Here is a 25,959-nt window from a genome sequence, read left to right on the forward strand (position 1 = left end):
TACTCAGCCCACTTATTATTACTTATATAAGTTTCATTCCATTCAACTTTCTTTACCTTTAATTGGTATTTTAACTAAGCAGACCAAACAGTTGGCACATGAACAGTTACACTAAACACACAAAGGGCACCCCATAAAGATGGAAAATATCTAGCCACCTTTTAATGACCTTTTGTACCCTGATGGGTATTGTCACATAGTAATCAATATTCATTTGACCTGTGAAATATAAATCAAACTTTTCCACACATGCACACATTTTTGGTGTATAACACACACTCCACCACTGGTCTTACCACTGGAACAAATTGTCCTGTGTCAGTCTTTATCAGCCCATTTGGGCCCCAGAGTTCATTGAGGAATGATGTGTCGTTTTCTTGGGCTTGACCGTCTGCCATTCTCTGCGTTGGGGCAGAGGAGTAGAATGGAGATTAGACGAAGCGGTGGTATCTCTCCCTGGTTCTGATTCTCCAGTAGGAGGTGGAATTTCTAGCTTCTTACAGAAGTCCCCAATTTCTGAAGGTGATGAACATAATGCCCTCCTGTTTTTCCAAATTGCTATTAGGTGAAAAGGATGACCCCATCTATAGTTGATATTCCTGGTTTGCAAATGTTTTGTAAGTGGTGAAAGTTCTTTCCTCCTGAGGAGGGTCCTAGTGGACAGGTCAGCAAAAAACTGCAGGGTGGATCCATCTTTCTGTATCGGGCGTTTCTCCCTTGCTGCTGTCATAATGCTCTCCTTTATTTGATAGCTGTTGATCCTCGCTATCACGTCCCTGGGAGGTGCTGTCTCTGGGGGTTTAGGCCTCAAAGCTCTGTGAGCTCTATCTATGACCACTTCCTGTGTGACAGGTGAATTTATTAGGGATGAGAACAAGGATTGCAAATATTCTTGTAGGTTAGTGTTTTCTATGATCTCAGGGATACCTCGAATCCTTATGTTATGTTGTCGGGAGCGATTTTCCAAATCCTCCAATTTGGCTTCTAGTTGCAAAATCACCTTGTCTTGGTGTTCCATATGGTCGCTCACTTTGGTCAGATCCAAGGAATGAGCTTGTGTGGTTTCCTCTAGGCCATCTACCCTATTTCCTATCTCCCCGAGATCTCTTTTAAGGTCTGCTATTTCTTCTTTTGTGCAGTTTAACTTGCACAATTAGAGTTGAAAAATCTTTTTTTGATGGGATGGAGGATAACACATTTTTTGATATTGTTACCATGTCACCTTCAGATTCTGACTCTGACGGCCCAGAGGAAGGTTGCTGTCTTAACGATATTTGGGTCATGTCTTTAGATGATGGCAGGGGAGTAGCTTTAAAATATTCATCCACAGTTGGTGTCGTAGATCCCCCCCCCCTTTGCCTGATTTCCCTTTCTGTATAGCTTTCCTAGGGGACATTGTCCGTTATTTCTAGAGGGGTCTTTAGAATAGACAGAAGTGGAAAGTATTGCTCCAGCAGCAGCTTCCGTGCTGTTGCTCAGTGATAATTTACCCCTTCTCCTCTGTGGTTACCAGAAGTGAGACAGTGGGCTAGCTCACACGTGATATGCACTTATGTTGGTTAAACTGTCCTGGCACTTCATATACTCTTATTTATCTCTATGCATTTAGTGAGATCTGTGTGAGTGATCTACCCCTTTTTATAGTTTTCCTCGTAGTTGGTACTTCTGCCCCGTCTGCTAAAGTTGGAGACCTATTTTCAGTAAGAGGGACGTGATATAGTAGCTGTGGGTTAGTTTGGTGAGAAGTGAAAGGTTTTTATGTCATTTCTACAATTTTGCTCCTACTTGTCGACTTAGGACTGCAGTGCCAGCTACCAATCATTCCTCAGCCTGCTATTTACTTATAAAGCAAAACACATTATCACCGCTGGTAGAACAAGCCACATGCTGCCTGATTAAAACTTGATCTGTGTAGAGTGCTTTGCGTGTAATCGTTGCTGTGCTGAGCCAAGTGATTTCTCCCTGTCTATTAAACAAGGTGTCCCAACTTATATATGCATATCGGGTTAACCAGCATTGGAGACCCAAACTGTACAGATGCCACCAGTATTGATCAAGGTATTCCAGATGCCTGTTGAAAATAAATTTTGTGTGTAGGGGCTCCGAATCAATATAGCAAGCAGAGCGGCATTTATTGTAGTGCGTATGTTTGTCTAAGATGGCGCCCGGCACTGTTATGTGGATTTGACTCCGCATGAGCACACTATCAAGCAGTCCCAATTAAAGACTTTATCTCTCTTGTATGGCACTTTTTATTCAATGTGGGGTTGCCTGAGGTTAAAGCCCTGAGGTTAAAGCTTATTGCTGTATTGTACTCACTAACATTTGTTGTGCCGACGGCTAAAGTTGATCTCAGGAGCCAAGGAGGATGACCTTTGCTGAATTTTCAATTCTCCCCATGGTCAGCGCACCATCCGGATTGCAGGGGTATTAATGTTTGGGCTGAAACAGGTATTTTAAAGGTGATGGAAATATCTTTGTGGGCTAACGCTCCGGAGCTCACCTAAAGTGCGGCCATCTTCTCCAAGCGCCGGCTCCGCCCCTCGTCATAAGGTAAGTATTTTAACAAAATGAGTGAAATGTAAAGTTTGATTAATGAAAGTACCCCTGTTTTTAATAAGGTTTTTTAAAAAAAAACAGGCACTGATTTATTAAACTTGACATTCACTTTAAACTTTACAAAGATGCTTATTTTTTAAAATACTTACCTTTGCGTTTTGATAAACATAATGCAGATCCTCCGCCCGCAGCTCCTGCTTTTATTAGCAGATCAATGACGATCCGGCTTCCTCCAATCGTTGTGTGCCTCACGAGCTGGACGCGTAAGGGGTTACGCAATGATTGGAGGAAGTCAGATTTTTCATCGATCTGCTAAGGATAGCAGCAGATACGGGCGGATGATCAGCGTTATGTTTACCATAACACAAAGGTAAGTATTTTAACAAAACAAGTAAAATGTAAAGTTTGATGAATGAAAGTGCCCCTGTTTTTAATAGGGTTTTTAAAAACCGGGCACTGATTCATCAAACATGACATTTACTTTGCGTTATGGTAAACATAATGCAGATCCTCTGCCCGCAGCTGCTAATTTTATTAGCAGATCAATGACGATCCGGATTCCTCCAAGCAGCAGATGCGGGCGGAGGATCAGCTTTATGTTTACCATAACACAAAGGTAAGTATTGTTAAAAAAAAAAAATAAGAATCTTTGTTTTAATGAATGAAAGTGCCACTGTTTTTAAGATTATTTTTAGATACCGGGCAGTGCCCTCCTCTTTGTTTTCTTCTTATAAGCATATTCTGTAGTAAACTTTTTGAACAGGGTGTTTTTTTTTTTTTTTTTTTTTTTTTTTTTTATGACTCACCCGACACATTTTGGTTTTTCATCCCCGTTTATTAACAAAATCTTAGCTTTATACTCCCAACCTTACGATTTGATTAGGGTCAACGGTATAGTATCTGAAAGTTCCTTAACGGGACTAGGCAGGGATCCCCCTTATTTTAGCCTGTTTAATTAGACACAAGCTTAGACATTACAAGGCCTTATTGTAGGCTCCACAGAATACAAAATGTTATTTATAGATTCAATTTTTTTACTTTATCTTCTTCAGTGTTTTAAATGAAATTCACAAGATCTCGCACATTTTTTTTAACATGAACTCCACCTCAATAATTTACTTAGGAACACCGTTCCCTATAAGGTGTGGGCTTGTGTGCACATACCCTTTTAACCCTTTAAGGACCACCTGGACCAGCGGCGTATTCTGTACATTACTGGTCTTTCTATGGGGCTTACATTTTTTCATTGCGCAGTCTTGCTGCACTATTCTGGGAGGCCTGCTTGAGGGAGGTCATAATAGCAAGGTCTTGCCACCGGCGCTGAGACCCACACTATTTTGCACTGAAAAACCCTTAAAGCTCAGCGACATATGGGTACCATGTGGTCGTTAAGGGGTTAAAATGTGCATAGCCCTAAATCATTTTTTTTGTTTGTCCCCCCCCCCCCCCCCCGAACATTTTCATTTATTTTTTTTAAATGTAGTGTTCCGGGGAGAAAAGAGAGTGCGCTATTTGCATGGAGCAGGCAGGAGGAGAGTGCACGCTATTTGCATGGAGCAGGCAGGAGGAGAGTGCACGCTATTTGCATGGAGCAGGCAGGAGGAGAGTGCACGCTATTTGCATGGAGCAGGCAGGAGGAGAGTGCACGCTATTTGCATGGAGCAGGCAGGAGGAGAGTGCACGCTATTTGCATGGAGCAGGCAGGAGGAGAGTGCACGCTATTTGCATGGAGCAGGCAGGAGGAGAGTGCACGCTATTTGCATGGAGCAGGCAGGAGGAGAGTGCACGCTATTTGCATGGAGCAGGCAGGAGGAGAGTGCACGCTATTTGCATGGAGCAGGCAGGAGGAGAGTGCACGCTATTTGCATGGAGCAGGCAGGAGGAGAGTGCACGCTATTTGCATGGAGCAGGCAGGAGGAGAGTGCACGCTATTTGCATGGAGCAGGCAGGAGGAGAGTGCACGCTATTTGCATGGAGCAGGCAGGAGGAGAGTGCACGTTATTTGCATGGAGCAGGCAGGAGGAGAGTGCACGCTATTTGCATGGAGCAGGCAGGAGGAGAGTGCACGTTATTTGCATGGAGCAGGCAGGAGGAGAGTGCACGTTATTTGCATGGAGCAGGCAGGAGGAGAGTGCACGTTATTTGCATAGAGCAGGCAGGAAGAGACTGCACGTTATTTGCATAGAGAAGGCAGGAAGAGACTGCACGTTATTTGCATAGAGCAGGCAGGAAGAGACTGCACGTTATTTGCATGGAGCAGGCAGGAAGAGACTGCACGTTATTTGCATGGAGCAGGCAGGAAGAGACTGCACGTTATTTGCATGGAGCAGGCAGGAAGAGACTGCACGTTATTTGCATGAAGCAGGCAGGAAGAGACTGCACGTTATTTGCATGGAGCAGGCAGGAAGAGACTGCACGTTATTTGCATGAAGCAAGCAGGAAGAGACTGCACGTTATTTGCATGGAGCAGGCAGGAAGAGACTGCACGTTATTTGCATGGAGCAGGCAGGAAGAGACTGCACGTTATTTGCATGGAGCAGGCAGGAAGAGACTGCACGTTATTTGCATGGAGCAGGCAGGAAGAGACTGCACGTTATTTGCATGGAGCAGGCAGGAAGAGACTGCACGTTATTTGCATGGAGCAGGCAGGAAGAGACTGCACGTTATTTGCATGGAGCAGGCAGGAAGAGACTGCACGTTATTTGCATGGAGCAGGCAGGAAGAGACTGCACGTTATTTGCTTTGAGCAGGCAGGAAGAGACTGCACGTTATTTGCTTTGAGCAGGCAGGAAGAGACTGCACGTTATTTGCATGGAGCAGGCAGGAGGAGAGTGCACGTTATTTGCATGGAGCAGTGTCAGTCTGGGGGTATTGGAGAGCCCGCCTGCACGATGTTAGTTGTATAGCACAAGGCATGAGGAGAGAGAGGCTGAGTGAGCACTAATGCTTAGAGCGTTGGTAGTCAGGAGAGCGCAGGAAATAAGAGTCTGAGCTTACGGAAAGATAATTAAGCCTGCTTAAAGGGACAGTAAAGTCATTTATTAGACATTCATGATTTAGACAGAGCATACAATTTTAAACAACTTTCCAATTTACTTCAATTATTTATCATTTGCTTCCTTCTCTTTTATCCATTGCTGCAAGGTTTATCTAGGTAAGCTCAGGAGCAGCAAAGAACCTAGTTGTGGCTGCATATTTATAACGATTGTCATTGGCTCACCCATGTGTTCAGTAAGAATCCAGTAGTGCATTGTTGCTCCTTCAACAAATGATACCAAGAGAATGAAGCAAATGTGATAATAGAAGTAAACTGGAAAGTTGTTTAAAATTGTAAGTTCTACCTAAATCATGAAAGCAAAGCCAGCATCAGTCTTATTATTTATCCATTTGTGCTTTTAATATGATTGTGTTTGTGTTTATTTATTTTTTCTTGCAATGTGAAACTGCTTGTGGTGTTCTGAATACACAATTTAAAAAAAACTTTTTGTGTGTGTGTGCAGATTGTGCTTTGTGGTGTGTGTGTTAGCGTTAGCGTCGGTAGAAACCTTTAATTTAGGCACATGCATAACATGCAGACATTTAATAATACTGATTTGATTGATGTCTTGTTGCAGAAATTGAAGGAAAAACTGTTGTAGCACACCGGTTTATTTTCTGTAATGGGGTTTAAATTAGATTTTAAAAAGCATCTCATTTTAGTAGCTCAATATGAATATGTGCATTATTTACTTCTATAGTTCTGGGGATCTAGCAGCTTGATGGCCTGGTTACTGATCAGTAATGACAGACACCGAGCCAGATGTGCTCTGCTAAACAGTATTACAATTTATCAAACCAGCTGCTGTCAGTGTTGAGGAAGAGATTATCTCTGAAGGGTTGTGTTAGCTTTTTGCAGGTTTAGAGATAATTGTATTTATAAGTGTAACTTTGTCTGTGTATGGCTCCTGTTATCAACGTGTGTGGTTTTGTGCTGATGAACGTGTATGTGCCTGCAAGAATGATGAGATCATTATTATTTTCTCTTGCAAGGTGTATCCAGTCCACGGATTCATCCTTTACTTGAGGGATATTCTCATTCCCTACAGGAAGTGGCAAAGAGAGCACACAGCAGAGCTGTCCATATAGCTCCCCCTCTAGCTCCACCCCCCAGTCATTCTCTTTGCCGGCTCTAAGCACTAGGGTCTGTCTCGGGAGGGTAAAGTGAATGTGTCCATGACTCTATCTTTGACAGACAAGAGACGTCTAAAATTGATATCAGCTTGTCGAAACCTTCAGTCACGATCATTCCCTTCGGTAGCCTTATGCATGGAAATTCTAGGTCTTATGACTGCTGCATCGGACGCGATCCCCTTTGCTCGTTTTCACATGCGACCTCTTCAGCTCTGTATGCTGAACCAATGGTGCAGGGATTACACAAAGATATCTCAATTAATATCTTTTTAAAACCGATTGTACGACACTCTCTGACGTGGTGGACAGATCACCATCGTTTAGTTCAGGGGGCTTCTTTTGTTCTTCCGACCTGGACTGTAATTTCAACAGATGCAAGTCTTACAGGTTGGGGAGCTGTGTGGGGGTCTCTGACGGCACAAGGGGTTTGGGAATCTCAGGAGGTGAGATTACCGATCAATATTTTGGAACTCCGTGCAATTTTCAGAGCTCTTCAGTCTTGGCCTCTTCTAAAGAGAGAATCGTTCATTTGTTTTCAGACAGACATTGTCACATCTGTGGCATACATCAATCATCAAGGAGGGACTCACAGTCCTCTAGCTATGAAAGAAGTATCTCGAATTCTGGTTTGGGCGGAATTCAGCTCCTGTCTAGTTTCTGCGGTTCATATCCCAGGTATAGACAATTGGGAAGCGGATTATCTCAGTCGCCAAACGTTGCATCCGGGTGAATGGTCTCTTCACCCAGAGGTATTTCTTCAGATTGTTCAAATGTGGGGACTTCCAGAAATAGATCTGATGGCCTCTCATCTAAACAAGAAACTTCCCAGGTATCTGTCCAGATCCAGGGATCCTCAAGCGGAAGCAGTGGATGCATTGTCACTTCCTTGGAAGTATCATCCTGCCTATATCTTTCTGCCTCTAGTTCTTCTTCCAAGAGTGATCTCCAAGATTCTGAAGGAATGCTCGTTTGTTCTGCTGGTAGCTCCAGCATGGCCTCACAGGTTTTGGTATGCGGATCTTGTCCGGATGGCTTCTTGCCAACCGTGGACTCTTCCGTTAAGACCAGACCTTCTGTCGCAAGGTCCTTTTTTCCATCAGGATCTCAAATCCTTAAATTTAAAGGTATGGAGATTGAACGCTTGATTCTTAGTCAAAGAGGTTTCTCTGACTCTGTGATTAATACTATGTTACAGGCTCGTAAATCTGTATCTAGAGAGATATATTATAGAGTCTGGAAGACTTATATTTCTTGGTGTCTTTCTCATCATTTTTCCTGGCATTCTTTTAGAATTCCGAGAATTTTACAGTTTCTTCAGGATGGTTTAGATAAAGGTTTGTCTGCAAGTTCCTTGAAAGGACAAATCTCTGCTCTTTCTGTTCTTTTTCACAGAAAGATTGCTATTCTTCCTGATATTCATTGTTTTGTACAAGCTTTGGTTCGTATAAAACCTGTTATTAAGTCAATTTCTCCTCCTTGGAGTTTGAATTTGGTTCTGGGGGCTCTTCAAGCTCCTCCGTTTGAACCTATGCATTCATTGGACATTAAATTACTTTCTTGGAAAGTTTTGTTCCTTTTGGCCATCTCTTCTGCTAGAAGAGTTTCTGAATTATCTGCTCTTTCTTGTGAATCTCCTTTTCTGATTTTTCACCAGGATAAGGCGGTGTTGCGAACTTCTTTTGAATTTTTACCTAAGGTTGTGAATTCCAACAACATTAGTAGAGAAATTGTGGTTCCTTCATTATGTCCTAATCCTAAGAATTCTAAGGAGAAATCATTGCATTCTTTGGATGTAGTTAGAGCTTTGAAATATTATGTTGAAGCTACTAAGACTTTCCGAAACACTTCTAGTCTATTTGTTATCTTTTCCGGTTCTAGGAAAGGTCAGAAGGCCTCTGCCATTTCTTTGGCATCTTGGTTGAAATCTTTAATTCATCATGCTTATGTCGAGTCGGGTAAAACTCCGCCTCAAAGGATTACAGCTCATTCTACTAGGTCAGTTTCTACTTCCTGGGCGTTTAGGAATGAAGCTTCGGTTGATCAGATTTGCAAAGCAGCAACTTGGTCTTCTTTGCATACTTTTACTAAATTCTACCATTTTGATGTGTTTTCTTCTTCTGAAGCTGTTTTTGGTAGAAAAGTTCTTCAGGCAGCTGTTTCAGTTTGAATCTTCTGCTTATATTTTCAGTTTTTTTCATTATAAAATTTAAATTATTTTGGGTGTGGATTATTTTTCAGCGGAATTGGCTGTCTTTATTTTATCCCTCCCTCTCTAGTGACTCTTGCGTGGAAAGATCCACATCTTGGGTAGTCATTATCCCATACATCACTAGCTCATGGACTCTTGCTAATTACATGAAAGAAAACATAATTTATGTAAGAATTTACCTGATAAATTCATTTCTTTCATATTAGCAAGAGTCCATGAGGCCCACCCTTTTTGTGGTGGTTATGATTTTTTTGTATAAAGCACAATTATTCCAATTACTTATTTTTTATGCTTTCGCACTTTTTCTTATCACCCCACTTCTTGGCTATTCGTTAAACTGATTTGTGGGTGTGGTGAGGGGTGTATTTGTAGGCATTTTGAGGTTTGGGAAACTTTGCCCCTCCTGGTAGGAATGTATATCTCATACGTCACTAGCTCATGGACTCTTGCTAATATGAAAGAAATGAATTTATCAGGCAAGTTCTTACATAAATTATGTTTTTGCGCCTCAGATGCGCACTTAGAATTGCAGAGAAGTTCATGCTGTTTCACATGGAGGGTCCTGCTGCGGTTTGAGGGCCTTACAGAAGCTATATTCCCCCAAATCTGATCCCTAAGGGCAGGTAGGGCCACAGCAAGGCTGTGGCAAGGTGCTGTAGTAATTTTAACCGGGTGTTGGCTTTAGGCTGCTCCGGTTTGGGCATTAAGGGGTTAATCATTCTGCAACTTGTGGTGCAATCTTATTAAGGCTTTAGGTACATACTGTGAAAACGTTTTTTTTTTTTATTTGATTAAAGTGATTTCCAAGCCTGTTTGTGTATACTACTAGTCTGTTAAACATGTCTGACACTAAGGAAAATCCTTGTTCAATGTGTTTAGAAGCCATGGTGGAACCCCCTCTCAGAATGTGTCCCACTTGTACTGATATGTCTATACACTTTAAAGATCATATTGTTGCACTTAAGAATGTAGCCCAAGATGATTCTCAGACTGAAGGTAACGAGGGTAGCCCGTCTGCCTCTCCCCAAGTGTCACAACCAGTTACACCTGCGCAAGCGACGCCTAGTACCTCTAGTGCGTCTAACCCTTTTACATTACAAGACTTAGCGGCAGTCATGGATAATTCTCTTACAGCCTTCTTATCTAAACTGCCCGTGTTACCTGCAAAGCGAGATAGCTCCGTTTTAAGAACAGATTATGAGCATTCTGACGCTTTGGTAGCCGTATCCGATATACCCTCACAACGCTCTGAAGTGGGAGCGAGGGATTTGATGTCTGAGGGAGAAGTCTCTGATTCAGGAAGGGTTCCTCCTCAGACAGATTCAGATACATTGGCTTTTAAATTTAAACTAAAACACCTCCGCGTTTTGCTTAGGGAGGTATTAGCTACTCTGGATGACTGCAACCCTTTGGTGATCCCAGAGAAATTGTGTAAAATGGACAAGTACCTAGAGGTCCCTGTTTACACGGATGCGTTTCCGGTCCCTAAGAGGATTGCGGATATCGTTACTAGGGAGTGGGATAGACCAGGTGTTCCCTTTGTTCCCCCTCCTGTTTTTAAGAAAATGTTCCCCATATCTGAGACCACGCGGGACTCGTGGCAGACGGTCCCTAAGGTGGAGGGGGCTGTTTCTTCACTTGCTAAACGCACAACCATACCAATTGAAGACAGTTGTGCTTTCAAAGACCCTATGGATAAGAAGTTAGAGGGTTTACTTAAGAAAATGTTTGTTCAACAAGGTTTTCTTCTCCAGCCTATTGCCTGCATTATTCCTGTAACTACTGCAGCCGCTTTCTGGTTTGAGGCGCTGGAAGACTCGCTCCAGACGGAGACCTCATATGAGGAAATTATGGATAGAATTAAGGCTCTTAAGCTAGCTAATTCTTTTATCACTGACGCCGTTTTCCAAATAGCTAAGTTAGCGGCAAAAAATTCAGGTTTCGCCATTTTGCTGCGCAGGGCGATATGGCTAAAGTCCTGGTCGGCCGATGTGTCATCTAAATCCAAGCTTTTGAACATCCCTTTCAAAGGAAAGACCCTCTTCGGGCCTGAATTGAAAGAGATTATTTCAGAAATCACTGGGGGAAAAGGCCATGCTCTCCCTCAGGACAAGTCCTTTAAGACAAAGAACAAAGCTAATTTCCGTTCCTTTCGTAATTTCAGGAACGGCCCCGCTTCATCCTCTCCGGCTGCAAAGCAAGAGGGTAACGCTTCACAGCCCAAGGCAACTTGGAAACCTTACCGGGGCTGGAATAAGGGGAAACAGGCCAAAAAGCCTGCAGCTGCCACCAAGACAGCATGAAGGGGTAGCCCCCGATCCGGGACCGGATCTTGTAGGGGGCAGACTCTCTCTCTTCGCTCAGGCCTGGGCAAGAGATGTACACGATCCTTGGGCGTTAGATATTGTATCCGAGGGATATCTTCTAGAATTCAAGGGTTCTCCTCCAAGGGGGAGGTTACACATTTCTCGTCTGGCTACAGATCAGACAAAGAAAGAGGCGTTTTTACGCTGTGTACAAGATCTACATACAATGGGAGTGATCCACCCAGTTCCAATCGTGGAACAAGGGCTGGGTTTTTACTCAAACCTGTTTGTGGTTCCCAAAAAAGAGGGAACTTTCAGACCCATCCTGGATCTAAAAATTCTAAACAGATTCCTCAGAGTCCCATCTTTCAAAATGGAGACCATTCGGACAATCTTGCCAATGATCCAGGAAGGTCAATATATGACTACCGTGGATCTAAAGGATGCATACCTACACATTCCTATCCACAAAGATCATCACCAGTTTCTCAGGTTCGCCTTTCTGGACAAGCATTACCAGTTTGTGGCTCTTCCTTTCGGCTTAGCCACTGCTCCCAGAATTTTCACAAAGGTGCTAGGGTCCCTTCTGGCGGTGCTAAGACCGCGGGGCATAGCAGTGGCGCCTTACCTAGACGACATTTTAATTCAGGCGCCGTTTTTCCAAAGAGCCAAGTCTCACACGGAGATTGTACTGGCCTTTCTGAGGTCTCACGGGTGGAAGGTGAACATCAAAAAGAGTTCTCTTTCCCCTCTCACAAGGGTTCCCTTCCTAGGAACTCTAATAGACTCGGTAGAAATTAAAATATTTCTGACGGAGGTCAGAAAATTAAAACTCTAAACTACTTGCCGAGTTCTTCATTCCATTCCCCGGCCATTTGTGGCTGAGTGCTCGGAGACAATCGGATTAATGGTAGCGGCAATGGACACAGTCCCTTTTGCTCGGATACACCTCAGACCACTGCAACTATGCATGCTCAAACAGTGGAATGGGGATTATGCAGATTTGTCTCCTCAAATTCAGTTGGACCAGGAGACCAGAGATTCTCTTCTCTGGTGGTTGTCTCAGGACCACCTGTCTCAGGGAATATGTTTCCGCAGGCCAGAGTGGGTCATTGTAACGACCGACAACAGTCTGTTAGGCTGGGGTGCGGTCTGGGACTCCCTGAAAGCTCAGGGCTTATGGTCTCGGGAAGAAACACTTCTCCCAATAAACATTCTGGAACTGAGGGCGATATTCAACGCTCTTCAGGCATGGCCTCAACTAGCTGCGGCCAAATTCATCAGATTTCAGTCGGACAACATCACGACTGTAGCTTACGTCAATCATCAAGGGGGAACAAAGAGTTCCCTAGCGATGACGGAAGTAACCAAAATAATCAGGTGGGTGGAGGATCACTCCTGCCATCTCTCAGCAATTCACATCCCAGGAGTAGACAACTGGGAGGCGGATTTTCTAAGTCGTCAGACTTTTCACCCAGGGGAGTGGGAACTCCACCCGGAGGTATTTGCCCAGCTGACTCAGCTATGGGGCATTCCAGAATTGGATCTGATGGTGTCCCGTGAGAACGCCAAACTTCCTCTCTACGGGTCCAGGTCCCGGGACCCCAAGGCGGTATTGATAGATGCTCTAACAGCGCCTTGGTCCTTCAATCTGGCTTATGTTTTTCCACCGTTTCCTCTCCTCCCGCGTCTGGTCGCCAGAATCAAGCAGGAGAAGGCTTCAGTGATTCTGATAGAGCCTGCGTGGCCACACAGGACTTGGTATGCAGACCTAGTGGACATGTCATCTGTCCCACCATGGACACTGCCAATGAGGCAGGATCTTCTAATACAGGATCCGTTCCAGCATCCAAATCTAGTTTCTCTATGTCTGACTGCTTGGAGATTGAACGCTTAGTTCTATCAAAGCGTGGGTTCTCTGTGTCAGTTATAGATACTCTGATTCAGGCTAGAAAGCCGGTCACTAGGAAAATCTACCATAAGATATGGCGGAAATATCTTTGTTGGTGTGAATCCAAGGGTTACTCATAGAGTAAGATTAGGATTCCCAGGATATTGTCCTTTCTCCAAGAAGGATTGGAGAAAGGATTGTCAGCTAGTTCCTTAAAAGGACAAATATCTGCTTTGTCTATCCTGTTACACAAGCGTCTGGCAGAGGTACCAGACGTTCAAGCGTTTGCTCAGGCTTTAGTCAGAATCAAGCCTGTCTATAAACCTGTGGCTCCGCCATGGAGTTTGAATCTAGTTCTTTCAGTTCTTCAAGGGGTTCCGTTTGAACCTTTACATTCCATAGACATTAAGTTGTTATCTTGGAAAGTTTTGTTTTTGGTAGCTATGTCTTCTGCTAGAAGAGTTTCAGAATTATCTGCCTTACAGTGTGATTCACCTTACCTGGTGTTCCACACAGATAATGTAGTTTTGCGTACCAAGCCTGGTTTTCTTCCTAAAGTTGTTTCTAACATGAATATTAACCAGGAAATAGTTGTTCCTTCTCTGTGTCCTAATCCATCTTCGAAGAAGGAACGTCTTTTACACAATCTTGAGGTAGTTCGTGCTTTAAAGTTCTATTTACAAGCAACTAAGGATTTCAGACAAACATCTTCCTTGTTTGTTATCTTTTCTGGTAAGAGGAGAGGTCAGAAAGCGACTGCTACCTCTCTTTCCTTTTGGCTGAAAAGCATCATCCGTTTGGCCTATGAGACTGCTGGCCAGCAGCCTCCTGAAAGAATTACTGCTCATTCTACCAGAGCAGTGGCTTCCACATGGGCTTTCAAAAATGAGGCTTCTGTTGAACAGATTTGTAAGGCAGCGACTTGGTCTTCACTGCATACTTTTGCCAAATTTTACAAATTCGATACTTTTGCTTCTTCGGAGGCTATTTTTGGGAGAAAGGTTTTGCAAGCAGTGGTGCCTTCCGTTTAAGGTACCTGTCTTGTTCCCTCCCTTCATCCGTGTCCTAAAGCTTTGGTATTGGTATCCAACAAGTAAAGGATGAATCCATGGACTGGATACACCTTGCAAGAGAAAACAGAATTTATGCTTACCTGATAAATTATTTTCTCTTGCGGTGTATCCAGTCCATGGCCCTCCCTGGCATTTAAGTCAGGTAAAAATTTTTTGTTTAAACTACAGTCACCACTGCACCTTATGGTTTCTCCTTTTTCTTCCTAACCTTTGGTCGAATGACTGGGGGGTGGAGCTAGAGGGTGAGCTATATGGACAGCTCTGCTGTGTGCTCTCTTTGCCACTTCCTGTAGGGAAAGAGAATATCCCACAAGTAAAGGATGAATCCGTGGACTGGACACACCACAAGAGAAAGTAATTTATCAGGTAAGCATAAATTCTGTTTTTGTTCATAAATTAATTTGTAAACATTATAACACCATACCTAGATTTATTGCAGTTTCCACTCCCCTTGCATATAATTAACTAATAAGTCTTATTTTTAACCACAATATGTATAATCACAATGTGCAATTAGCCCTTAGCATACAATAAAAAAGAATTGTGGCAATAACTCTAGGCAAAAGTTTTTGTATTAAGCATTTTATTATGCAGTTATCACACAAGTAATATGCACGTTCCTTCTTACAATGCCAGAAAGTTACACATTTTTCAGTTAAAGGGACATAATACTCATATGCTAAATCACTTGAAACTGATGCAGTATAACTGTAAAAAGCTGACAGGAAAATATCACCTGAGCATCTCTATGTAAAAAAAGGAAGATTTGTTACCTCACAATTTCCTCAGTTCAGCAGAGTAAGTTCTGTGTAAAATGTTATACTCACCTGCTTCCAGTTGCAGGTAAAAATAAAAAAAAATGAATAAATGAACAGCAGCCAATCAGCATCAGCAGTGCTGAGGTCATGAACTCTTACTGTGATCTCATGAGATTTGACTTAACTCTCATGAGATTTCATAGTAAGCTTCCTTTACCTGATTGGTGAAATAATATGAGAGTGCACGATGCTCATCCCTTCAGATGTCCCAGGACAGACACACTAATGGAAGGTGGCTACTGAGGAAGTTTTGAGGTAAAATATCTTTCTTTTTTACATAGAGATGTTCAGGAGATATTTTCTAGTCAGCTTTTTACAGCTATGCTGCATCAGTTTCAAGTGTTTAAACATTTGGGTATTATGGCCCTTTAACAATTAGATTTTCTGATGGCTTAAAATATTCTTCTTTGCCTGTAAAATGTTAGTCACTATAAAAGTGCATTCTGCATAAAGCTACAACAGCAATGTGGATGCTAATTGATTCGTGAACATAATCTCTTGTTTTGGTTGTATTTAAAATAAATCACTGGTTTTCAAACCTGTCCTCAGGCCTCTCCAGCAGGCCAGATTTTTAGGATTATGTTTGGTAGAGCAGGTTAATAACCATGTTTACTAATCAACTGTTTATTTTACCTGTGCTCTAGTTTAGATATCCTCAACACCTGGCCTGTTAGTTGAAAACCAGTGAAATAGAGTAACGTGGAAAGTTTCTCTTTTTCTCTTTCTTTTCTCGTTGGCAATATATTTAGTAATCCAATCATAGCGGGAATTCTCACTACTCGCTACTTTGCCAATTTCCTTCCTTATCCACAAAACCTTCTCCTTTTACCCATCTTTTAGGAAATAAGCATCGAATTGCTCCCAATTTCTGAATGGGCTCAGTATAAATATTAAAATTATAGACGGGTTCCCCAATTTCCTATTTTCCTGGTTCACCTACTTTCCAATACACCACTTTATATCCTTTTAGAAAATGGGACTTTGATCAGACTTCAAACCATATTTAAAATTTTATGTGATAAACTAAAGAACCTCAGAAAAAGAGAATTTCAATTTAATATAGAATTATCTTTGAGATCTCCATTCAATCTCTTCCTTCTTATACCTCTATATGGGAGAAAAGGACTTAAAGGGACATTAAACCCAAGAAATGTCTTTCATGATTCAGATAGAGAATACAATTTCAAACAACTTTCCAATTTACTTCTATTATTTAATGTGCTTCCTTCTCTTGTTATCCTTTGCTGAAATGTTTATCTAGGAAAGTTCATGTGCAGCAGACAACCTAGGTTCTAGCTGTTGATTAGTGGCTGCATATATAAACTGATTGTCATTGGCTCGCCCATGTGTTCAGTTAGAAACCAGTAGTGCACGGCTGCTCCTTCAACAAATGATACCAAGAGAATACATCAGATTAGATAATAGAAGTAAATTAGAAAGTTGTTTAAAATTGTATTCTCTATCTGAATCATGACAGAAATTGTTTGGGTTTCATGTCCCTTTATACACACTATAATGCACAATAGATCAAGATATTCTTATCCACCAAAAATCCTCTATCTCTGCATCTGTTTTAGAAACAAATAATAAACTATTGTTGAGATGGTATCTAACTCAAACCCACCTACATTCCATATATCCTCCTAGTTCAGACAGGTGCCGGTGAGAGTCCCATTTCGTGGGGTTGCGAGGTGATACAGACCTATTAATCCCAGGTAATCAACCATATGGAATCTACACTAGGTTGCTCCATTGGTTTTTCCCTCTTCTTATCCTTCTAAATTACCCCCATAAGATAACTTATAGATACAGACTAACCTTATTACTTATTACTTACAACCTTATTGTAAAAACCTCATTCTAAAAAAAAAAAAATTGGACTTCTTTTTAAACCTAGAGTATTTTTGGTACGATATCTCCCATGGTTGAGATCAGTCAGTGAATGAAGTAACCTGGTATGACCTCATACACATAAGTTTCTTTCTCTTCAATATAATAAAGACTCATTTTTATTTTGATGAACAGTTATTTTTCCTTGGTCATATACTACTGAAACAAGAAAATCTTTAACTGGATTTTCACCAACATGCACTTTATTTATGGTTACATTTTGTAGCCACTGCATCTTTTATGTGAATTTTTTAAAATTATTTTTTTATTGAAATTAAAATTATATTCTATAGTGCAGAGCTCTAGTTTTCCATGCTCCAGAGGTGATTAGAAAATGGACCCTGGCGCTTGGTAAAATTTGCTCCAAACTGGCTGGGGAGAAGGGAGGGGATCTCCCTATATTGCCTCTCAATGAGAGCTGCAAATCATTTTAGCTTTCTATGTGCACGTTGAATAACTTCCCTGTTGAACGTAGAAAAGTCTGCCTAAGATATGAGATGTGTAGTAATTTTGCAAAATTCCCTTTTTCCAACTGCCATGGTTTATGTTCATCTCCTCTGTGTGTGCTGGTAACAGACAATTTCAATAGGCAATATTTAAGCACAGTGACAGGTTGTCTTTCCAGTCTCTTAACCTTCCTGCTAGAGATTTACTTTTTATACTAATATTAATAGTTACTAGTATGTCTGCTATAAAACAGTGGGGAAAGGGAGTAGATGTGAGACTTAATAGATTTGGTCACGTTCAGTGGAGCATATTTAGATTAGATTAAATAAATAAAATTTCTCCAACATTGGTGTGTCCGGTCCACGGCGTCATCCTTGTGGGAATATCTCTTCCCCAACAGGAAATGGCAAAGAGTCCCAGCAAAGCTGGCCATATAGTCCCTCCTAGGCTCCGCCCACCCCAGTCATTCTCTTTGCCGTTGCACAGGCAACATCTCCACGGAGATGGTTAAGAGTTTTTTGGTGTTTAAATGTAGTTTTTTATTCTTCTATCAAGTGTTTGTTATTTTAAAATAGTGCTGGTATGTACTATTTACTCTGAAACAGAAAAGGATGAAGATTTCTGTTTGTGAGAGGAAGATGATTTTAGCAGACAGTAACTAAAATCGATTGCTGTTTCCACATAGGACTGTTGAGATGAAGTAACTTCAGTTGGGGGAAACAGTTAGCAGACTTTTCTGCTTAAGGTATGACTAGCCATATTTCTAACAAGACCATGTAATGCTGGAAGGCTGTCATTTCCCCTCATGGGGACCGGTAAGCCATTTTCTTAGTCAAGCAAACAGAATAAAGGGCTTAATATGGGCTATAAAACTGGTAGACACTTTTATGGGCTAAATCGATTGCTTTATTTGGGCATTTTATACATGTTTATGCTGATAATTCACATTTATAAACTTGGGGAACGTTTTTTAACGGCAGGCACTATGTTAGACACCTTTTCCAGTCAGGGAGGGCCTTCCCAGTTGTAGGCTGAGCCTCATTTTCGCGCCATTACTGCGCAGTTGTTTTTTGAGAGCAAGACATGCAGATGCATGTGTGAGGATCTGAAAGTAGCTGGAAAAGTTTCTAGAAGGCGTCACTTGGTATCGTATTCCCCTCTGGGCTTGGTTAGGTCACAGCAAAGGCTATAGCTGGGACTGTATAGGGCTTAAATTTGTAAACGGCTCCGGTTCCGTTATTTTAAGGGTTAAAGCTCTGAAAATTGGTGTGCAATACTCTTAATGCTTTAAGACACTGTGGTGAAATTTTGGTAATTTTTTAACAATTCCTTCATACTTTTTCACATATTCAGTAATAAAGTGTTTTCTGTTTAAAATGTAAAGAGACCGTAACGGTTTTGTTTTAAAACTTTTTTGTGCTTTATTGACAAGTTTAAGCCTGTTTAACATGTCTGTGCCTTCGGATAAGCTATGTTCTATATGTATGAAAGCCAATGTGTCTCCCCATTTAAATTTGTGTGATAATTGTGCCATAGCGTCCAAACAAAGTAAGGACAGTACTGCCACAGATAATGAAATTGCCCAAGATGATTCCTCAGATGAGGGGAGTAAACATGATACTACATCATTTCCTACTGTGTCTACACCAGTTTTGCCCACGCAGGAGGCCCCTAGTACATCTAGCGCGCCAATGCTTATTACCATGCAACAATTGACGGCTGTAATGGATAACTCCATAGCAAATATTTTATCCAAAATGCCTACATATCAGAGAAAGCGCGATTGCTCTGTTTTAAACACTGAAGAGCAGGAGGGCGCTGATGATAATTGTTCTGTCATACCCTCACACCAATCTGAAGTGGCCATGAGGGAGGTTTTGTCAGATGGGGAAATTTCAGATTCAGGAAAAATTTCTCAACAAGCTGAACCTGATGTTGTGACATTTAAATTTAAATTAGAACATCTCCGCGCACTGCTTAAGGAGGTGTTATCTACTCTGGATGATTGTGACAACTTGGTCATTCCAGAGAAATTATGCAAGATGGACAAGTTCCTAGAGGTTCCGGTGCACCCAGACGCTTTTCCTATACCCAAGCGGGTGGCGGACATAGTGAACAAGGAGTGGGAAAAGCCCGGCATACGCTTTGTTCCCCCCCCTATATTTAAGAAATTATTTCCTATGGTCGACCCCAGAAAGGACTTATGGCAGACAGTTCCTAAGGTCGAGGGGGCAGTTTCTACTCTAAACAAGCGCACTACTATTCCTATCGAGGATAGTTGTGCTTTCAAAGATCCTATGGATAAAAAATTGGAGGGTTTGCTTAAAAAGATTTTTGTACAGCAAGGTTACCTTCTACAACCCATTTCGTGCATTGTTCCTGTCACTACAGCAGCGTGGTTCTGGTTCGAGGAACTAGAAAAGTCGCTCAGTAGAGAGACTCCATATGAGGAGGTTATGGACAGAGTTCACGCACTTAAGTTGGCTAACTCTTTTATTTTAGATGCCGCTTTGCAATTAGCTAGATTAGCGGCGAAAAATTCAGGGTTTGCAATCGTGGCGCGCAGAGCGCTTTGGCTAAAGTCTTGGTCAGCGGATTTGTCATCCAAGACAAAATTGCTTAACATCCCTTTCAAAGGTAAAACTCTATTTGGACCAGAATTGAAAGAGATTATCTCAGACATCACTGGGGGAAAGGGCCACGCCCTTCCACAAGATAGGCCTTTCAAGGCCAAGAATAAGTCTAATTTTCGTTCCTTTCGCAATTTCAGGAACGAACCGGCCTCCAATTCTGCATCCTCTAAGCAAGAGGGTAATGCCTCACAACCCAAACCAGCCTGGAAACCGATGCAAGGCTGGAACAAGGGTAAGCAGGCCAAGAAGCCTGCTGCTGCTAACAAAACAGCATGAAGGAGTAGCCCCCGATCCGGGACCGGATCTAGTAGGGGGCAGACTCTCTCTCTTTGCTCAGGCTTGGGCAAGAGATGTTCAGGATCCCTGGGCACTAGAAATAGTTTCTCAGGGTTATCTTCTGGAATTCAGGGAACTACCCCCAAGGGGAAGGTTCCACATGTCTCACTTATCCTTAAACCAAATAAAGAGACAGGCGTTCTTACATTGTGTAGAAGACCTGTTAAAGATGGGAGTGATACACCCAGTTCCAATAAAGGAACAAGGAATGGGATTTTATTCAAATCTGTTCGTAGTTCCCAAAAAAGAGGGAACTTTCAGACCAATTTTGGATTTGAAGATCCTAAACAAATTTCTCAGGGTACCATCGTTCAAGATGGAAAACATTCGAACGATTCTACCCACTATCCAGGAAGGTCAATTTATGACTACCGTGGATCTAAAGGATGCGTACCTACATATTCCTATCCACAAAGAACATCATCAGTTCCTAAGGTTCGCCTTTCTGGACAAACATTACCAGTTTGTGGCCCTCCTATTCGGGTTAGCCACTGCTCCAAGGATTTTCACAAAGGTACTAGGGTCCCTTCTAGCGGTTCTAAGACCGAGGGGCATTGCAGTAGTACCTTACTTGGACGACATTCTAATACAAGCGTCGTCCCTGTCAAAAGCAAAGTCTCATACAGACATCGTTCTGGCCTTTCTCAGATCACACGGATGGAAGGTGAACATAGAAAAAAGTTCTCTGTCTCCGTCAACAAGAGTTCCCTTCTTGGGAACAATAATAGATTCCTTAGAAATGAGGATTTTTCTGACAGAGGTCAGAAAGTCAAAACTTCTAAGCACTTGTCAAGTTCTTCATTCTGTTCCACGTCCTTCCATAGCGCAGTGCATGGAAGTAGTAGGGTTGATGGTTGCAGCAATGGACATAGTTCCTTTTGCACGAATTCATCTAAGACCATTACAACTGTGCATGCTCAAACAGTGGAATGGGGACTATACAGACTTGTCTCCAATGATTCAAGTAGATCAGAAGACCAGAGATTCACTCCATTGGTGGCTGACCCTGGACCATCTATCCCAGGGAATGAGCTTCCGCAGACCAGAGTGGGTCATTGTCACGACCGACGCCAGTCTAGTGGGCTGGGGCGCGGTCTGGGAATCCCTGAAAGCTCAGGGACTATGGTCTCGGGAAGAGTCTCTTCTCCCGATAAACATTCTGGAACTAAGAGCGATCTTCAATGCTCTCAGGGCTTGGCCTCAGCTAGCAAAGGCCAGATTCATAAGATTCCAATCAGACAACATGACGACCGTTGCGTATATCAATCATCAGGGGGGAACAAGGAGTTCCCTGGCGATGAAAGAAGTGACCAAAATAATTCAATGGGCGGAGGATCACTCCTGCCACCTATCTGCGATCCACATCCCAGGTGTGGAAAACTGGGAAGCGGATTATCTGAGTCGTCAGACATTCCATCCGGGGGAGTGGGAACTCCATCCGGGGGAGTGGGAACTCCACCCGGAGATCTTTGCCCAACTAACTCAATTATGGGGCATTCCAGACATGGATCTGATGGCGTCTCGTCAGAACTTCAAGGTTCCTTGCTACGGGTCCAGATCCAGGGATCCCAAGGCGACTCTAGTAGATGCACTAGTAGCGCCTTGGACCTTCAACCTAGCTTATGTATTTCCACCGTTTCCTCTCATTCCCAGGCTGGTAGCCAGGATCAAACAGGAGAGGGCCTCGGTGATCTTGATAGCTCCTGCGTGGCCATGCAGGACTTGGTATGCAGACCTGGTGAATATGTCATCGGTTCCACCATGGAAGCTACCTTTGAGACAGGACCTTCTTGTTCAGGGTCCATTCGAACATCCAAATCTGGTCTCCCTCCAGCTGACGGCTTGGAGATTGAACGCTTGATTCTATCAAAGCGTGGGTTTTCAGATTCTGTGATAGATACTCTGGTTCAGGCCAGAAAACCGGTAACTAGAAAGATTTACCATAAAATATGGAAAAGATATATCTGTTGGTGTGAATCCAAAGGATTCCCATGGAATAAGATAAAAATTCCTAAGATTCTCTCCTTTCTACAAGAAGGTTTGGAGAAAGGATTATCTGCAAGTTCTCTAAAGGGACAGATCTCTGCTTTATCTGTCTTACTACACAAAAGACTGGCAGCTGTGCCAGATGTTCAAGCATTTGTGCAGGCTCTGGTTAGGATCAAGCCTGTTTACAGACCTTTGACTCCTCCCTGGAGTCTAAATCTAGTTCTTTCAGTTCTTCAAGGGGTTCCGTTTGAACCTTTACATTCCATAGATATTAAGTTACTATCTTGGAAAGTTTTGTTTTTGGTTGCTATTTCTTCTGCTAGAAGAGTTTCAGAGTTATCTGCTCTGCAGTGTTCTCCGCCCTATCTGGTGTTCCATGCAGATAAGGTGGTTTTGCGTACTAAGTCTGGTTTTCTTCCAAAGGTTGTTTCTAACAAGAATATTAACCAGGAGATAGTTGTACCTTCTTTATGTCTGAATCCAGTTTCAAAGAAGGAACGTTTGTTACACAATTTGGACGTAGTCCGTGCTCTAAAATTCTTTTTAGAGGCTACAAAAGATTTCAGACAAACATCTTCTTTGTTTGTTGTCTATTCTGGTAAAAGGAGAGGTCAAAAAGCGACTTCTACCTCTCTTTCCTTTTGGCTTAAAAGCATCATCCGATTGGCTTATGAGACTGCCGGACGGCAGCCTCCTGAAAGAATCACAGCTCACCCCACTAGGGCTGTGGCTTCCACATGGGCCTTCAAGAACGAGGCTTCTGTTGACCAGATATGTAAGGCAGCGACTTGGTCTTCACTGCACACTTTTGCCAAATTTTACAAATTTGATACTTTTGCTTCTTCGGAGGCTATTTTTGGGAGAAAGGTTTTGCAAGCCGTGGTGCCTTCCGTTTAGGTAACCTGATTTGCTCCCTCCCTTCATCGGTGTCCTAAAGCTTTGGTATTGGTTCCCACAAGTAAGGATGACGCCGTGGACCGGACACACCAATGTTGGAGAAAACAGAATTTATGCTTACCTGATAAATTACTTTCTCCAACGGTGTGTCCGGTCCACGGCCCGCCCTGGTTTTTTTAATCAGGTCTGATGAATTATTTTCTCTAACTACAGTCACCACGGTACCATATGGTTTCTCCTATATTTTTCCTCCTGTCCGTCGGTCGAATGACTGGGGTGGGCGGAGCCTAGGAGGGACTATATGGCCAGCTTTGCTGGGACTCTTTGCCATTTCCTGTTGGGGAAGAGATATTCCCACAAGTAAGGATGACGCCGTGGACCGGACACACCGTTGGAGAAAGTAATTTATCAGGTAAGCATAAATTCTGTTATTCTCTTTAAATTGATTTTTCTGTATATTTAAATAGCAACCTAAGAGGAAAATAGTCTTCAAACAAGTTAAAAAAATAGTAAATAAAAGGGCAGTGCTAAAAATATATAGTAACCAGAATTAGTGTAGACCAAATATAAATTCCTTGTTAATTATTGTGGAGAAGAGGAAAAAAATAAATATAAATATATATATATTGCTATAAATAATAAAAAACGCACAATAAATCTCAAGTTTGATACACTCATAAATTATACTCAAAATGTTTTTTAAAAAGTTGTGTTTATTTTTTTCCAGCTATATAAACTCCAGAAGATGTATAATTTTCTCACATGGATGATCATTTGGAAACCCAATTATAATTCCTTATTTATTATAAAGCTGCACATTTATGATACAAATTAAAGGGACACTGAACCCATTTTTTTTTCTTTCGTGATTCAGATAGAGCATGCAATTTTAAGCAACTTTCTATTTACTCCTATTATCACATTTTTCTTCGTTCTCTTGCTATCTTTATTTGAAAAAGAAGGCATCTAAGATTTTTTTTCGGTTCAGACTATGGACAGCACTTGTATATTGGTGGATGAATTTATCCACCAATCGGCAAGAACAACCCAGGTTGTTCACCAAAAATGGGCTTTTATGGGATTTTAGATACTATTGCTTTGCAATTTCTGTGTTTTTGACAAAGAGTAATTGACAACTTCGAATACCTTAATAGCTTTTTTTAATGATTTTATTTTGTTTAAGAGAAGAATGTATCATGTTTTATTAATAAAACCCTACAAAATGGGCAGTAGATACATAGAAAAGAGTTCCAGTAAAAATGACTAGGATACATGCAGTAAGGACTACAAGAACATTTACGTTTTCATATATTGCAATCAAAATGTTATATCTGCTTTATTATTATTTACTTTAAAGTCTGTTTAAAGGCATTGTGGCTGTACTTGCAGGGTTTTTAAATGATAGTTTCCTCATGCATTGCTTCCATATAGGGATTCCTTGGCCAGGAGGATCTCTTGCAGTTAAAAACAGAAGAATCATTACTAAAGGACCAACTAGCACTAGCTATAGGTATGTATATCTTCTTTAAACAATTTTCTCATGTGTATTTAGTTACTTCTTGCCAAGCAAGGGGTGTTCAGCTTTGCTTTACACTAGGTAGTACTGCATTTCAAATGGACTATACCAGCAAAGTTTGCTAGTTTTCTATTAGTGAATATTAAGATAAAAAAGAAAAAAAATATCCTGGTTTCACAAAAGTAAAAAGCCTTTTATTCTAACAAAATGAAAAGTCCATAACAAGAACAGAGTGAAAGCTGTAATCATAGACCTGCCGATTCAGGTGCAACATTCACCATAAAATGTATTATTCGTGATTAATTTTTTTTAATAAATGATCAAAGAATACTGTAATATAGGGATGTAGAAATAGAACTATTTTAGGATTTTTTTGCTCTCTGTCTTCCTGGTTTTTCATTTTTTGTGCATAAATATTTACTGTCTGCCAGTGTATCATTTAAGGTCCTTGTCTCTTTGTCATTTGAAGGGAAACTTGGAGAGAACATGAGCATAAAGAGAGCTGTCTGGGTGATGACTACTTCCGATGTCTTCGTTGGTTCCTATATGCACGGTACCCTCCCGACAGAAACACCATTTTTGGCTAATATGGCCTTTGGCAAATATGGGGCTTTAGTGATGTGCCAAGCAGCTGACCCCAAGGGCAATATTGCTGAACTTGGCCGAAGACTAGGCCAGCATGTGGTGGGCATGAACCCTCGGTCAGTGGGATCTCTGGAAGATGAGTCCATAGGGGAAGATGAGACCAGAATGCTGGCTCAGTCTTTCCTGCTAGAGCCCAGCCTTACAGTGGGACAATACGTGCAGCCAAGAGGAATACATGTGCTTGACTTTGTGCGCTTTGAGTGTGGAGAGGAGACAGAGTCCCCAGAAGCCTGCTAGTTAGAACACAAAGCTTGATTCTTGTGAGGATCATGGACTTTTTTTTTTTTTCCTAACCTGAAATAAATATATGATGTAAGTTCACAGAATTACATGTAGTGAAGTTTTTCATGCACAGTGGAAAATGAGGCATAATATGATTTTTACACAAAGTGAAATGATTTTCCCTAAATTGGAATTGTCGATGTTATTAACACTGTACAGGATTATGGAAGGGGACAGCAGTCAGGGTATAGATTATTTTTATCCAGAGCATTTTCTTGTAGCATCAATGGAGCAGAGTTAGTGGTATTTTTTTTAAGGTTATAAGTATAAACAAATTACATTTGCCCAATATTTTGGA

The 25,959-nt window shown here is 41.8% G+C and overlaps 1 protein-coding gene across 1 annotated transcript in view; it reads left to right on the forward strand.

Moving 5' to 3' along the window:
* The window catches only part of TSFM (Ts translation elongation factor, mitochondrial), a 70,470-nt gene extending 44,765 nt beyond the window's left edge, over window positions 1-25,705 (forward strand). Inside the window, exons 5-6 of the mRNA XM_053708211.1 lie at window positions 24,650-24,728; window positions 25,204-25,705. Coding sequence (XP_053564186.1) covers window positions 24,650-24,728; window positions 25,204-25,616 — 492 coding nt within the window. The 3' untranslated portion in view covers window positions 25,617-25,705. The remainder of the gene's footprint in view (window positions 1-24,649; window positions 24,729-25,203) is intronic.
* Window positions 25,706-25,959: the final 254 nt, after the last annotated feature.

Source organism: Bombina bombina, chromosome 3, assembly GCF_027579735.1.
Source record: "Bombina bombina isolate aBomBom1 chromosome 3, aBomBom1.pri, whole genome shotgun sequence".
NCBI classification, from domain to species: Eukaryota; Metazoa; Chordata; class Amphibia; order Anura; family Bombinatoridae; genus Bombina; species Bombina bombina.